The sequence below is a fragment of the Papio anubis genome, chromosome 9 (genome assembly GCF_008728515.1).
Source record: "Papio anubis isolate 15944 chromosome 9, Panubis1.0, whole genome shotgun sequence".
Taxonomy (NCBI): domain Eukaryota; kingdom Metazoa; phylum Chordata; class Mammalia; order Primates; family Cercopithecidae; genus Papio; species Papio anubis.
This window is the reverse complement of record NC_044984.1, coordinates 91,094,484-91,110,316: the sequence shown is the minus strand read 5'-3', so window position 1 is coordinate 91,110,316 and position 15,833 is coordinate 91,094,484. Positions and strand designations below refer to the sequence as shown.

Sequence of the window (15,833 nt, the reverse complement as noted above, 5' to 3'; positions counted from 1 at the left end):
TCCACCTTCAAGGTATATCCAGAATCTGGCTACTTCTCACCACCTCCACTGCAACTACTCTTGTTGAAGCCATCATAAGCTCTAATTGAATTATTCAATAGCCTTTTAAAAAGAAATATGATTATGCTCTTCAAATTATTCACCCTGTTGGTTCCCCTAACCCCATAGCCTGACCTAGTCTCAATACAGAAACCAGAGTTAGGCTTTAGAAACTTTTAGTTCTTCCTCTTAAAACTTTTCCAGTGGTATTCCAACTCGCTCAGAATAAAAGCCAAATATTTTATAATGACCTTCAAATCCTTTCATAATCACTCTGTTATCTCCCTGACAGCATCTCCTAGAACTTTCACCTTTGTTCACTCTGCTCCAGCCATACTGGGCTCCAGCTGTTCCTCAAGCATGCCAGCCACATGCCCATCTCAGAGTCTCGGTATTTGTTCCCTTAATCTAGAATACTATTCCTCAGAAACTCACATCTCATTCCCTCTCCTCTTTTAGACCTGTGCTCAAATATCACCTGTTTATTAAGACTCTTCCTGAAAACCCTATTTTAAATTACACCCCACTCCTGTACTCCCTAACCCCCTTTCCTGCTTTCCAAAGCACTTGTTACCATGTAACCCACAATGCCTTTATTCATTTAATTTACTGTATTTTTCTACCATAACAAGTTTTAAGAGAGTATTTTTGTGTTTATTTTCACTGTTACCTTCTCAATTCTCAAATAACATAGCAGGTAATAAATAGTTTTCAGTTATAAAATCAAATTAACTTTTATTAACACAAGAAGCCAGGAAAATCAGTAGTAGAAATAGAGAATCAAGAATCATACCCTATTTCACTTAACATAATGTCCTCCAGTTCTATCCGGGTTGCTACAAATGACTGGAGTTCATTCTTTTTTATGGCTGAATAATATTCCATTGTGTATATATACCATATTTTCTTTATCCATTCATCCATTGCTGGACACTTAGGTTGATTCTATATCTTGGCTATTGTTAATAGTGCTGCAATAAACATGGTAATGCAGGTATTCCTTTGATAAACTGATTTTCTTTTCTTTTGGATATACAGAAAAGATTTCTGGATCATACAGTAGTTCTACTTTCAGTTTTTTGAGGAATGACCATACTGTTTTCAATAGTTGTACTAATTTACATTTCCACCAACAGTATATGAGCATTTTCCTTTCTCCACATCCTCACTAGCATTTGCTATTTTCTGTCTTTTTGGTAAAAGCTATTTTAACTGGGGTGTGATTATATCTCATCGTGGTTTTGATTTGTATTTTCCTGATTATTAGGGATGGTAAGTATTTTCTCATATGCTTTTTGGACACTAATATGTCTTCTTTTGATAAATATCTACCCAGGTCTTTTGCCTACTTTTTATTTGAATTACTTGTGTTTATTTTGCTGTTGGGTTGTGTGAGTTCTTTATATGTTAAGTGAAATAAGCCAGGCACAGAAAGAAAAACATTGCCTGTTCTCACTCATATGTGGGAGTTAAGAAAAAAATTGTTTTCATGGAGCTAGACAGAATGGTGGTTACTAGAGGCTGGGAAGGGGAGATGGGAAGGAGGGATGAAGAGAAGTTCATTAGTGGGTACAAACATGCAATTAAATAGAAGAAATAAATTCTGGTGTTTGATAGCACAGTAGGGTGACTACTGTTAACAAGAATTTATAGTATATTCCAAAACAGAAGAGAAGATTCAGAGTGTTCCCAACACAAAGAAATGACAAGTGTTTGAGATAAAGGATATCCCAATTACCCTGATTTGATCATTACACACTTTATGTGTATATAAAAAAAATACCCCACATATGTGTACAACTATTACATATTAATTTTTAAAACTGTAAAATGAAAAAAGAATCACAACCTAGTACATATGAGAATTTATTATATAATGAATTTCTTATTTCAGCGAGGAAAAGATAGATTTTTTAAATAAATGATAATGACACACTAGCTATTTATCTAAACTTACAAAGGATATAACATCTCAGGGAAAAGAGATGTCCAAAGTCTGAAACACAATAAGTAATGGTGAGCAAAGAAAACAGCAAATAAGTAGGTAAAGCTAAACAACTACTGAGTGGGGAAAAAAATAGTATAATGTCTAAATATCAAATTAACAAAAAAAAACCCTAAAACCTAAAGCTATCAAATTATTAAAGTAGGAAGGGGTGATCAGAGCAAAATGATCTATGAAGAGGGTAGAGATACTAATTAACTTTAAATTTTAAGTTAAATATGACACATCAATTTCATTCCTAGATATACAGAAGCTCTTACTCATAAGCACTCAGAGACATGTACAAGAATGTTTATAGAAAACAGTCTAAATGTCTATCATCAGTACATGAAGAAATAAAATGAAAATAAAGGAACCACAGCTACCAACATAAATATAGATAAATCTCAAAAACACATTGTTCAGGAGATTAACTTCTGTCATCCCAATGTGAAGAGCTCTATGAACCCACTTTACCATTAAATTAGTAAAAATTATTGGTTTTTTAATGCTTGAAGTCTCTGGAAATGATTCTAAAGCCATACAGCAAATGATTAAACATCTACTCAAAAACACTTACTAAAATGCAGTGAGAACAGTACTACAAGTCTGCGGTATTTGGAGAAAGATGACTACTTCTCTTCCCCCCGCCTGTTCAGTGAGATGGAAACTTCACTTCAAACTGGCACAACTAAGAAGACAGGGTTCCCTTGTTCCACCCAGCCCCACCACCTTGTGGGACAGAGTCTCTAGCTTAAGCAAAGTAACACTGATAACACAGGAGCCCCTCTAAGTTTTTTTCCCAACTCGTAAGGGTAGTTAACAAAGAAAATAATAAAGACTGAAATATATAATAATAAAATAGAAAATAGAAGAAAAAGTAGAAGAAATCAACAAAATCGAAAAACCTATAGCTAGACTGAGAAAGACAAAAGGAGAAAAGACTCAAATAGAATTGGAAATGAAAGAGGAAACATGACTATAATCTTACAAATTTCAAAAAAAGAATTATAAAGGAAGACTATGAAAAATTGTATGCCAATAAATTAAATAACACAGATGAAATGGATGAATTCCTAGAAAGACACAAACTATCAAAACTGAGTCAAGAAATAGACAATTTTAAGAGAACTACAAAAAGAGATTGAATTGCTAATCAAAATGCTATCCACAAATATAAGTTCAAGCTCAGATGTCTTCACTGTTGAATTCTACCAAACATTTAAAGAGTTAATATCAATTCTTCACAAACTCTTCTAAAATATAAAAGAGGAGGGAATACTTCCCAACTCATTCTATGAGGCTATATTAATTACGTCTTCACATTTTCTGTATGTCTCAAGACGCGCCTGGCTAACATGATAAAAACCCATCTCTACTAAAAATACAAAAAAATTATCCAGGCATGGTGGCAGGCACCTACTGGGCAGTAAATCCAGCTACTCAGGAGACTGAGGCAGGAGAATTGCTTGAACTCGGGAGGCGGAGGTTGCAGTGAGCCTAGATCGCACCATTGCACTCCAGCCTGGGTGACAAGAGCAAAACTCCGTCTCAAAAAAAAAAAAAAAAAATTCTGTATGTCTGATGCAGAAATGATAACTTTTGGGGCCTTGCTGACTTCCCAGTTTCTAGAGATGGTAAAAGACTCACCTGTGAGCACACCTTTCATGTGCAAACTAAAGAGCCCATGCTCCCACCACCTCCTTTATTAGGCTCTTACTCTAGGCCACTCTTCCCCTAATCACCCCAAGCCCAGTTATCAGTTATCTAGAGACAGCCCCTATCCTGTCAGGGCTCACTGAAATTATTCAAACTAAAATTATTCAAATACTAAGCCTGTTCACCCTGCCTTACCCATTCATTTGCACAGCAACCACAATAAAGGCTCTTGCTCATGTTTCCCTCCCACTGCCCTCTGCCTCCTGAGACACAGCCCAGCTCTCCTATGTTCCCTTCTCCCACAGTGGTGTCGCACACCCTTGCTCTTGGAAACTGTAACTATTTTTTCAATGGCAGTCATCTGATCTGTTGGTCTCACCATAAGAAAAACCTACATTTTAAAATAGAGGCCCCAGAATTACTCTGATATCAAAACTAGACAAAGACACTATAAGAAAACTAAAGACCAATATGTCTTATGAGTATGAATGCAATAATGTTTAACAAAATGCTAGCAAACAGAATCTAGCAAGTGAAAAAAACTTATAGGCCACACGCAGTGGCTCACACCTGTAATCCCAGCACTTTGGGAGGCAGAGGCAGGCAGATCACTTGAGATCAGGAGTTTGAGAGCAGCCTGGCCAACATGGCGAAACCCCATCTCTACGAAAACTACAAAAAATTAGCTGGGCATGGTGGCAGGCGCCTATTGTCCCACTTACTTAGGAGGCTGAGGCAGGAGAACCACTTGAACCCGGAGGCAGAGGTTGCAGTGAGCTGAGCTTGCACCACTGCGCTCCAGCCTGGACAACAGAGTGAGACTCCATCTCAAAAAACAAACAAAAAAAAAAATTATAAACCATGATCAAGTGGGACTTATCCCAAGAATGTAAGGTTGGTTAAACGTCCAAAAATCAATTAATGTAACACACCATATCAACAGGATAAAAAGCAAGAACCACATAATCATCCCAATAGATGCAGAGAGAGCATTTAATAGAATTCAGCACTTTCATGATAAAAATCACTTGATAAACTAAGAATAGAAGAGAAATTGCTCAACCTGATAAAGCATATCTATGAAAAACCCACAGTTAATATCAAACTGAATGGTAAAAATCACCTATTTTTAAGGCAACATCTAATACAATTGAAAATTTCTCTATAGCCCAAAATCCCACCCATGGGTTATATATCCCATAGAAAGATACACTATGTCATCTGGGTATGTTGCACAGTGGCAATGTTCCTTGGAAATGAAGTGCACGTGCACCAGTGGAGGGGCACATTCCTTCTTATTCAATCACTCCTCTAGTGGTGCACATGCACTTTGTTTCCAAGGAACATACATGGGGGATGATCATGGCCTAGAATACTACACAGTCAATATAACGGACCAAAGCAAAGCAGTAGACTTGGAGTGATTTCAATGAAGATTTTCTGCATGGGAAATACCAAATGCAGAAAAATGTGAATATACCATTTTGTAAATAAATGATAAATCCTATCATGTATGTGTATATGTATATGATAGTGTATTATATATAAAGTATATGAATATGGATATATATAAACAGTTATGTATATGCATACACCTAGACATAAGTACATATGTGTGTCATTATATGAGCTTAGAGAAAGATGTGGAAGAATATATACTATATCATTTATATAGATTAGTGGGGGCTAGGAGAATAGTTAGTGAAAGGGAGGAGAAAGGGAAATAAGCAAAAAATAAAACAACTACCTTTCAAGTTTGGTAGGTTTGGTTTGCTCCTGTCGGTAATTACCGTCTTAAATTTATTTTCTGGGACACAATTTATTGTCGCAGCCACACTTAGGAAAAAGTATGCTTTAACAAAATTAAACTTATTTAAGAGATGCGGTTGGCCAATTGTAACCAGAACTGCAGGCAAGCCTTTATTTCTTAATTCATCCATTGCCTTAAAAAAACGGAAAAAAGGAAAAAGAGCAAGTTAGAAAAATACTTTTTCAGATATTATTAGCTTCATTCTTTTGCAGTCCACATTTGGTGTTGGATGAAGGAATATAGGGCTGGGCACGGGGTATTGTAAATGGGAGGTCTATTGAGAGAGACATGTAACGTCGGAACCATCTCAACAGTTCAACAATGCTTCTGCTGTTCCCCACCAATTTCTGACCTGTGCCTCATGAGGCCAGTTCTGCCATCATGGCAGAGTAAACCTGGTGCTCAGAGTGAAGGATGGGATCCTTTATCAAAACAGACAAACTGGAAGCTCATTAGACACATACACCGGCTACTCTGCTTTAGTGTGAGTAAATCAGAGATACTATGACAGGAAGAAGAAAAGATGGGCAGACAAGCAATCTCCCTACCCTGCTTAGAGTCCACCATCAATCATTAGAACCCTTCTCATATACACCCTCAACCCCCTGGGTCCTCGCCTATCCAAACACACTTCCTTAGCAAAATCGCAGCTCCAACTCTGAAATCCAACTCTGAGCCCTCTTAGGGTCTGCGTCCCTGGGGTGGAAAAGGGATGGAGAAAAATCACACAATCACACAAATTATCCCATTTTAAGTACCCAACCAAACCTCAATGCTGCCTGGTAATATTCCAATAGTTTGCCAGTCCATTCACCCTCTCTTTCTTTCTTAGACAACCATTTCGCACCCTTCTCTCCTCCGAATTCTAACCTTTCCTTCCCTGGTTTCCTCCCAGCCAATGGCCTTGCTTCCTCCACTTCACTAGGAAAACTGAAGCAGTCAGAGTAGAGCAAACTCCTCCATCTGTTTCACCCACCTGAGCATCTGCCCCCACAGCTCTACCTTCCTTTCTGCTATCTAAGGCTGGCATTACCACTTAGGCCATCATTCCTTTCTCCAATGGCCTACTCAGCCATTCTCTCCTATATCATAAATATGCCACTCTCTACAGAAACATTCCTATCAGCACACAGCCATGCTTCATCTCCTCCATTTCAATAACCCCAAAACTCTCTATACCCCAACTTCCTTCTCCAGCCACTACCCCATTCTTTCCTCCCCTTCACAACAACACTCTGAAGAGTTCCAGTTTCTCTCCTTTCATTTGCTCCTAAACCCACTCCATCCCTACATCTTAACCCTTTGGTCAAATTCACCGATGGCCTACACTTGGCTAAATCCAATGTTCAATTATCAGTCTTCAAATACCATGTTACTTCTGAACTGATGCCATTATTTTATATGCCAATTAAGCTGTCACATGCCATGAACTGTAAAACGCATTCTAATTTTAGAGACATTAAATGTGAAAAATTCATGTTTAAGATTCAGAGTATTATTGTATTTGATTCATCATCAAAATTTGTACTACTGATCACCCACTCTTTCCAAACATGCTTTCTCCTCTTGGCTTTCAGGCCACCACACTCCCTTGGTTTCCTTCCTATCCCTCTGGCCTCTCCTTTTCTGTCTTCTTTGCTGGTCCCTCTTCTTCTCCTATACCTCTTAATATTGGACTGTCCTGGAACTCAGTACTCTTCCTTCTCCTCACTCCCTCCCCTTAGGTGATCTTAATCAGGCTCATGGTTTTAATCTCATCTGAATACTGATGAAATCACAACTTTTTCGCTGTAGCTCCAACCTCTCTTCTGAACTCCAAATTCACAGAATCAACTTCTGACTCAACTCCTCCACTTGGATGTCTAACAGATATCTCAAATTCAACATCTCTAAACTCAATATCTCCAACACAGAGAGACAGAGAGAGAGAGAGAGAGAGAGAGACCCCCACACACACAAATGTAAATGTTTTGACGTTTGGGAATTTGTATTATGGTTGACAATGTATTTGATTGACAGCATCAGAACAGTACCTGGCACATGGCGGGCACAACAGATTAGGAAAAGTAATCCCTTTATGGCATAAATCAGTCAGGACACACTACTGCTCAAAACTCTCCAGTGGCTCTTCATTTTGCTCAGATAACAGCCTGGTTACAACGGCCCTACTACCCCTTCTCAATTTGACCTGTCTGACCTTATCTCTTACTGCTCCCATCATTCACAGAGCTCTAGCCACACTGGCTTAGATGTCCCTCGCCAAGCTAGGCAATCTTGTCTCAGGGCCTTTGTACTTACCTTTCCCTCTTTTTAGATTGTTCCTTCTCCAGATTTCATACGACTTGCACCTTTAGCTGTTTCAGGTCTATTCACAAAAGCCACTTCAGTGAAGACTAACCTGATTACCCCATTCAAAATTACCATCTCCAACCTAGCCCCATGCTCCCAATTCCCTTTAGGCACAGCTGCATTTATTTTCTCCCATAGCATGGTTCTCCTCCTAATGCACTATATAATTTACATATTTATAACATATTTACTTATATATCATGCTTTATTACTAGTCTTGCCCATTAAAATACAAGCTCCATGAGAGTTTGCAGTTTGTCTGTATTGTCGATTGATTAGTGTTGATTGACAGTATCAGAACTAATGTTGATTGGCAGCCTACCGCCTTGCACACAATAAGCTCTTGATTTTATTTGTTGAATTAATATGTAAGGCAGATGTTGGGGCTATCTATTCTAGAAAAAAAAGAGAAACTATTTGCCTTATGTAAACAAAAAAATTCCATTGTTTGGAAGAGCTTGAAGCATGAAACTTCAGATTGGTTGGGAGAAGGTTTCTCTTCTGTTTTCTCTCCACAGCAAACAGTGATTTAATGAGCCTTGACAATTACACACAAACACTTGAGGATCAAAAGAAGATTAATTAGTAATATTATTTAGCACTCGCTTCTTTATGCAAAAAAACATAAAGTATAATCTGAAGAGTCTTAAGCAGACCAACAGTACTGTTTTAACTAATTAGCTAATAGAAACCGAATTTCCATTATACTGTTAGTCTCTTTTTGCATAAAAAGAAATCATCAGACAGACATTCTTTTTATACCAAAACCACTCCCTAAGGAAGTGTTTTAGGATGCCCTGGCATTTAAGATGGGAAAGGAAGAAATATTCTTAGATACCCAAAGGTCTTGGAACACTAAAATGAAATATGAATACATATTTCTATCTTCCTAATATCAGTTATTTCATTTCAGGCAAATTGCTTATAAATTAAAACAAATTTTTAGGAAAATAAAAAACAATGAATCATCTGAAGGATAATTAAAAGTGAACTTTGTGAAATAAAATGCACATTAATAGAAGAGTAATAAGATTACATTTAATAAAAGTTAGATATATTCCTATTAAAATTACGGAAGACAAAAATAAAGCAACTTTGAGAAAATATCTCTCAAAATTATTTAATTAAAAATAAATACCTTACTTAACGCTGTTTCCTAGCACTTAAAAAAATAAAAACCATGTGTATCTATCTGCATTAACTGTCGCCTGGTTCTATGAACTCCTTCCTCATCCATAGCCCCCTTTAACAAGGGTTGTGCCACAGCTCTCCTGCTCTAACACTTCCTAGGAGAGACAGACTGCCAACACTCCTAGGATTTTTAAAAATTATTATTTCAAGATATTCAAATATTACTAGGTCATCAAGTTCTTAAGTCCCAATCATTCCATTTGTGACAGGAACAAATGTATTTAGATGGGCAGTAGAATCCTCTTTTTGTGAAAGATACTGGGCAAAAAAAAGAATATTACATAGCAGATTTTCAGAATCAAAGACTGCATCAACCAAATAGATTAGAATGACTCAAAAATTATCCACACTTAGGAAAACCATGTTTATAAAATATTATTATCCTTACCTGTATATTTTCTTTACTGGTAAGAGGTTTTCCTGAGTCAAATGATTGAAATATCTGTCAAAATACAAGTAGTAACAGCAAGAACAAGATTGAGTATTCTTTTAAATAAAACATTTAATGTATTCTAAAATTATTTTAATTATCATTTTTATTGAAAAAATAATTTATGCTCTAGTCAGAAAAAATAAGCATAGTATAAAGTAAAAATCATACATAAGTCAACTTCCTTTAAGAAATACAATGTTAATATTTGATGTTTTTCCTACTAATGTCTTTTTGATGTATTTTAAATTTTTAAAAATAGATTTGTATTCCATGCTCACTAAACTTTTACATCATAATTTTCTTCACATATCATTAAATTATTTGTAAACTTCAGTCTAATGAGTAGGTGATACTTTATCCTATGAATGCAGCCTAATAATCTCTTTCCTATTGCTGGACATCTCGGGGAGCCACTTCCCCATCATTATCCCATCATTCAGCCCTAGTTTAAATAACACTGATGACTATTTTGTCTATATTTCTGATTACTGCCTTAGGATAGATTCCTGGAAGCAGAATTTCTAGGTCAAAAGATATGAATATACTGAGAAAATTGAAAGAGTCTGGCTCAATTTACACTCCCACCCACATTGTATGAAAATGTCAGAATTATTGCACTTTTAACAACAGTGAGTATTATCACTTAAAAAAAATCTTTACCAGTTTGAGACAAAATTGTATTGCTATTCAGAATAAATATTTTTGGTTGTTTTTTCCTTTTTTGGTGTATTATTTGTCATTATATTTGGCTCTAAATACAATGTTGCATTAGGAAACATTTAGTTTATTTGCCACAGGAGACTGATGTATCTAGTAGGATGTATCTCTCTTGGTATGGAAGACCCTTTTTAAAAGATTCCCATTGGTAGAATCCAACAGTGATGTCCCTCTGCCCCTTCCTCAACCCCCTTCGTCACCAGGAAGTCACCAACAGCTTCCATGGACAGGTTGCTCACATGTAGATGGTGTCCTACTCAAGTACCTGTACATCTTTGCCTGGCCATAAGAATGTTCAGGAGAGACTAGAAATGCAGAGAATAAACCTTGCCAAACAAGAACAACAGAAGTGTTCTACCCAGTCTCTCTGAGAGCCCCAGTCACCCATATCAGTGACCTTCTCATTCACGCTCTCTGAATTGGTTTTCCCCACTTCCCTATCTAGCTCTCCTACTAGCTCACCTTACTTCCTTGAATCACTTCCCAAAGACACTATTGTTCCCATATCCTAGTCTCAGGATCTGCTTTTGAGGGAACCTCCCAAAACAATACATCACTGATAGTTTTTATTGAAAAAGTATTGGTAAGTGTTTTAAAATTTTTTCCCTTCTTTGAAGATATTCTTCACTACCCATAATACATTGAAAAGTGAGTAACTGAATCCAAGGGGAAATCCTTGGTGGTATAAATTAAAGAGAGTTTAATAATGGGACTTTAGATTTGGTGATAAGAGTAGAATACCAATATAATGTTAAAATAGAGAATTTTTTTAAAGGCCTGTGAAAAGTTCAATAGTAATCTGTAGGACTTTTTCAGTTACTTCTTTTACAAGTGAAACTTAATTCATTAATCCCTTCTTTAAATAACTAGCCCGCAGCTTAATACCATTGGCACCTATTTTAATTATAAATCTTGAACACATTTCCTCTTTTAATTACACTTTTTAAATTCCCAACTGAAGCTGGAAAGCTGCAAATTAACTTTGAGAATACAAAATCTGAAATCAGAATCTATTGGGAGATAGATTCACCCATACATTTATCTTATGAAAACTAGTTGATAAAAACGAAGTTTGGAATCTACTTGTAAAAATTTGTTTCTGACCTTTTGATTTATTTCAGTGAAAGCAGTGACCATTGAAAACTCTCTCTTGTTTCTCATCCTACCCAACTGGTTTCTCTCCTTCTCATCCTCCTGGACTCTAAATGTGAGTGACCTTAATGTCTAGTCCTCTGACTTTTGCTTTTCTCTATCTGCCTCATCCCCAGCTGATTTCATCCAGTTCCGTGATTTTAAATCTCTCTTCTAGCGTTCCCAAATGTGTCCCTGCAACCCCAACCTCTCCCCTGAATTCCAGACCCTATATGATCTGCACCTAACTATGCTGCATTTCCACCTGGATGTCTACTGGGAAACTCATACTTAACATGTTCAACCCCTATCTGGAGCAGTATTCCCCATCTCAGTACATGAAAATGTCTTCCTACCAGTTGCTCAGGTTGAACACTCTGTAGTCATCCTTGCCTCCTTTCTCTTACATCCTGTATCCAAACCATTATCAGCAAATGCAGTTGGCTGTACCTTCACAACACACCCAGAACCGGACTGCTGCTCACTCCCTTCACCACAATCATCTCAATCACTATCATGCCCCACCCAGATTATCTGCAACAGCGTCCTAACTGGTCTCCGAATGTATACCCCTGCCCACCCGCAGCCTCTTCCCCAATAGTAAGCAGTGTCCTTTCATATTTAATTCCTATCATGTCGCTTCTCTGCTCAAAACTCTGCACTATTTCTCATCTTATTTAGAGAAAATTCCAGTCCTTATCAAGCCCTATGAGGTCTTACATGATCTGACTCCTAGGTCCCTCCTCCTCCTCCTCCTCTTCCTCTTCCTCCTCCTCCTCTTCCTCCTCCTCTTCCTCTTCCTCCTCATTGTAGCCTCACTTTGCCTACTTGGTTTTCTTCAACCACTTCTTGCAAGCATCCCTTTTAGAACCTTTGCCCTCACAGTTGCTCCTACGTGGAAGGTTGTTCCCTCAAATCTTTCCATGGCTCACTTCCCTCAAAACTTGCTTATTGTAGAAATTCTCCAAACCACTTTGAATAAAACAGCACTTCACTGCCCTGGTCACTCTCCATCCCCTCAACTCTGCTTGATTGTCCTTGACAGCTGTGTATATACCTGACATATACTTATGTGCTTAATGTATTTGGTGTTTGTCTTCCTCACTGGACTGTAAGCTCCAGGAAAGCAGGAGCCCCCCTGTTGTCTTTCTTCTGCTCTATCTCCATGCCTGGAATGGTACCTGTATTCAGTAAGCACTCAAAAAATATTTTTTAACTAATTAAAGTGTAATTAACTGAGGAGCAAGCAAGAAAATATTGCTAATTTATTCCAGGTAAGATGATGCTTAATTTATGCCGCAGAAAATGAGCAAAACAATCAACCAACTGATACCATTCTCACTCTCTGTCCCCTCTCTGTGTGTATCTCTCTATCCATCTATCTATCAATCACACACAGATATATGCATATATACGGATGTATATATATACCTATGCACATGCATGTATCCAATTGCCTAATAAACATCCCTCTTGAGATGTTCTGTGGATAGCCTCACACCCTATTACAATAAGTTATAATGCTGTAGCAGTCATATGGAGTAATAAGAAGGTACATTTTAGGAGAATACTCTGAAGTAATTATCATATTATATGTAAATATAATGTCAGCTTATGCTAGTGGTTTTCAAGACTTATAGCTCATTCCCCAGGTTGCTTTAGGTACTCCAAATTTGAATCCAACCAGCTGGTATTGTGCCTATCAGTCTCACTCCTCACACATACACTCTCTCCCAGGCAAACCGATTTGCTACCTTCTCCTATTTCCTTTATTGCTGGCCTAGGAGGGTCCAAGCATCTGCCTGAAGCATGATCACCCAGCGATTCCCAGATCACCATGAAGACCAAAAGAGAGGAAAATAATAGCTCCCTCTGATTTAATTTATGCTTTAAACATCAACTCCAGTATTCATTTTCAAGGGTGCTTCAATTATCCAGTTTATAAATATAAATTAAACAAGCCAGATAAAAACTATCTCCTAAAATCAAAAAAGGTTAGACAATATGGAGGAATGTTCTCTCCTCACAGAAATCAGAAGAAATTTGAACACATTCTTAAAACTTTGGTATAAAGTATGAAAATCAAAGAGACCCAAATAAGACATAAGGAAAGACTATTTTGATTTAAAATATTAACCAGAAATTGTAATATCAGACCCAAAAAACTAAGCAGTAGTGGCTGACAAATGTGCCTAGTGAGACTGCCCATGGTAACTATAATAAAAAGCAACATGCAGCATCCCTGAGCCAGAATTTGACTGCAAAAACTACTCCAAAACCATGCTCCCTCCCCCATGACACCCTTCCAACCCAGACAAATGAAACCTCATAAAATCCTGATGTTAGTTGTAACCAGACTTAACAAAGAAGTCTAAAATACCAGAGATTGTAAATACACTTTCGTGGGAGTGTTCCCTACATTTTAGGAACGTATCCCTCACAGGTAAAGAAATTGCTTTGAATCAAATTGTCAGATTACCTTCGTTTTTCCAGTAGCTTTATAGCCTGCGGGTATTGAACAAGGCATGTTTTTTCCATAGAAAATTTGGGATATCTCATAAAAGGCTTCAGAAAAGAATCTCAAATCTATAAGGACTTCTATCTGTAAAGCAAAGGAAACAATGAGGTACTTAATTAAACAATTTGTTTTACTTAGAAAACAAAGTATAGAGAAAATCGTCAACTTTCTGAGATCCAAAGTTTCTGCTTAATGTTGGTAATGCATTATGAATTAATGTTTACTAGGCACAGTGGAGAGAGATGCAAGTGTCTGTGTGTGTGCCCATATACATGTGCAATGGACCAAGAAGCTAACAACAGCAGGCGGCTGTTCAAAACAATGGACATTTATCAGATGCTGCTTACTTCATCAGAGGCAAACACATTAATATTTTTATAATATGATAGCTGTATAAAAGTTTTTTTAATGATTTTTTTTTTGTTCCCATTAACTATAGCCCAAAAGAAAAACAAAACCAAAACACTCCTAATGTTCTCCAGCCCAACGAGGAAAGTCAAACTGGGAGACTAACTCCACAATGTATCAACACAGAGACAACTACTAATTTTCTTTTATTTTTAACTTTTAAGAGGCTACTCCCTTTGCAAACCCTCACCTCTTCTGCGCGGCAGATAGGAAAATTGGCTGTCCGCAACCAATCAGACTGATTGCAGGTGAGTCTTCCTTTCCATAGAAGTATAACTTTGTAACTTCACCCTAGCCTCTGATTGGTTGCCTTTTGCAACCAATCAGATGTTTGCACAGGCGAGTAACCTTTGTAACTTACTTCAGTCTCTGGTTGGCTGCTTTCTGCAACCAGTCAGACTGATTGTGGGCCACTACTTCATTTACATGGGGTTAGCACGAAGTGGCCAATATGAATAGGGGACGTTTGGACCCAAGAAAATTCTAGGGAATATTTGGACCCAAGAAGATTCTGTATCCAGGCCCTTGAACCGCTGCTCCCGCCCACTCCCACGCTGTGGAGTACTTTCATTTGCAATAAATCTCTGCTTTCATTCTTTTGTTGTTTCATTCTTTCTTTGCTTTGCTGGGCGTTTTGTCCAGTTCTTTGTTCAAAACGCCAAGAACCTGAACAACTTGCAGTCACAACCCTCTACTGGTAACAAGTATAGTACCCAGTAGTTAGTTTTATGATCCTCACCCTCCTCTCACCCCGCACTCTCAAGCAGGCCCCAGTGTCTATTGTTCCCTTCTTTGTGTCCATGTGTCCTTAATATTTAGTCCCTGCTTATAAGTGAGAACATGTGGTATTTGGTTTTCTGTTCCTGGGTTAGTTTGCTTAGGATAATGGCCTCCAGCTCAGCTCCATGCAGGTTGCTGCAATGGATATGATCTCATTCTTTTTTATGACTGCATATTATTCCATGGTGTATATGTATCACATTTTATCTAGTCTATCGATGATAGGCATTTAGGTTTATTTCATGTCTTTGCTATTGTGAATAGTGCTACAAGGAACAATTTTCTTATCCATAATTAATGGCCGCTGTTAATTTTAAATACATATATTTAATAATATTAATCAATTTATAGCTATGTATTTTATATGGCTTAATTTGAATATAATCCAGCAGGATTATCAGTCAGAAAATTATAGAAAAAGGAGTTCTTATTTAAATTCGTTCAACGTATTTATGGAGCACCTCATATGTACCAAGCCCTCTTAGAGGTTATGTTCCATTGGGATGCATGTTTAGCTAAGTTTCAGTGACACATGAAGATATACACAAATACAAAGGGACACAGGGCACTCACAAATGCTATTTTCAAGACTGTGGTCAGGAAGGAATTCTCTGTGAAGAAAACCTTCAAGAGAAGATTTGGGAATGGCATTAAAGGAGACAGACATGAAAATCTGCTAAGGGACCTTAGTGTAGAGGCCGTATGGCAGGACTCAGGGAGCAAGGGGAGGAGGTCAGGAGGTGAGTATGAATGCTGGCCAAAAAAGGTCAAGTAGAACCTGAAGACCAGAGTAGGGACTCTGCACATTATTCTT

At 37.5% G+C, this 15,833-nt stretch overlaps 1 protein-coding gene across 3 annotated transcripts in view; it reads right to left on the bottom strand.

The window, feature by feature from the left end:
* The window catches only part of CFAP54 (cilia and flagella associated protein 54), a 370,431-nt gene that overhangs the window by 161,583 nt on the left and 193,015 nt on the right, over positions 1 to 15,833 (bottom strand). For all 3 annotated transcript variants that reach the window (XM_017946132.3, XM_021922809.2, XM_021922810.2), the window contains 3 exons: positions 13,793 to 13,915; positions 9,421 to 9,474; positions 5,430 to 5,625 (listed from right to left, as the gene is read on the bottom strand). In XM_017946132.3, the coding sequence (XP_017801621.3) occupies positions 5,430 to 5,625; positions 9,421 to 9,474; positions 13,793 to 13,915 (373 nt within the window). The remainder of the gene's footprint in view (positions 1 to 5,429; positions 5,626 to 9,420; positions 9,475 to 13,792; positions 13,916 to 15,833) is intronic.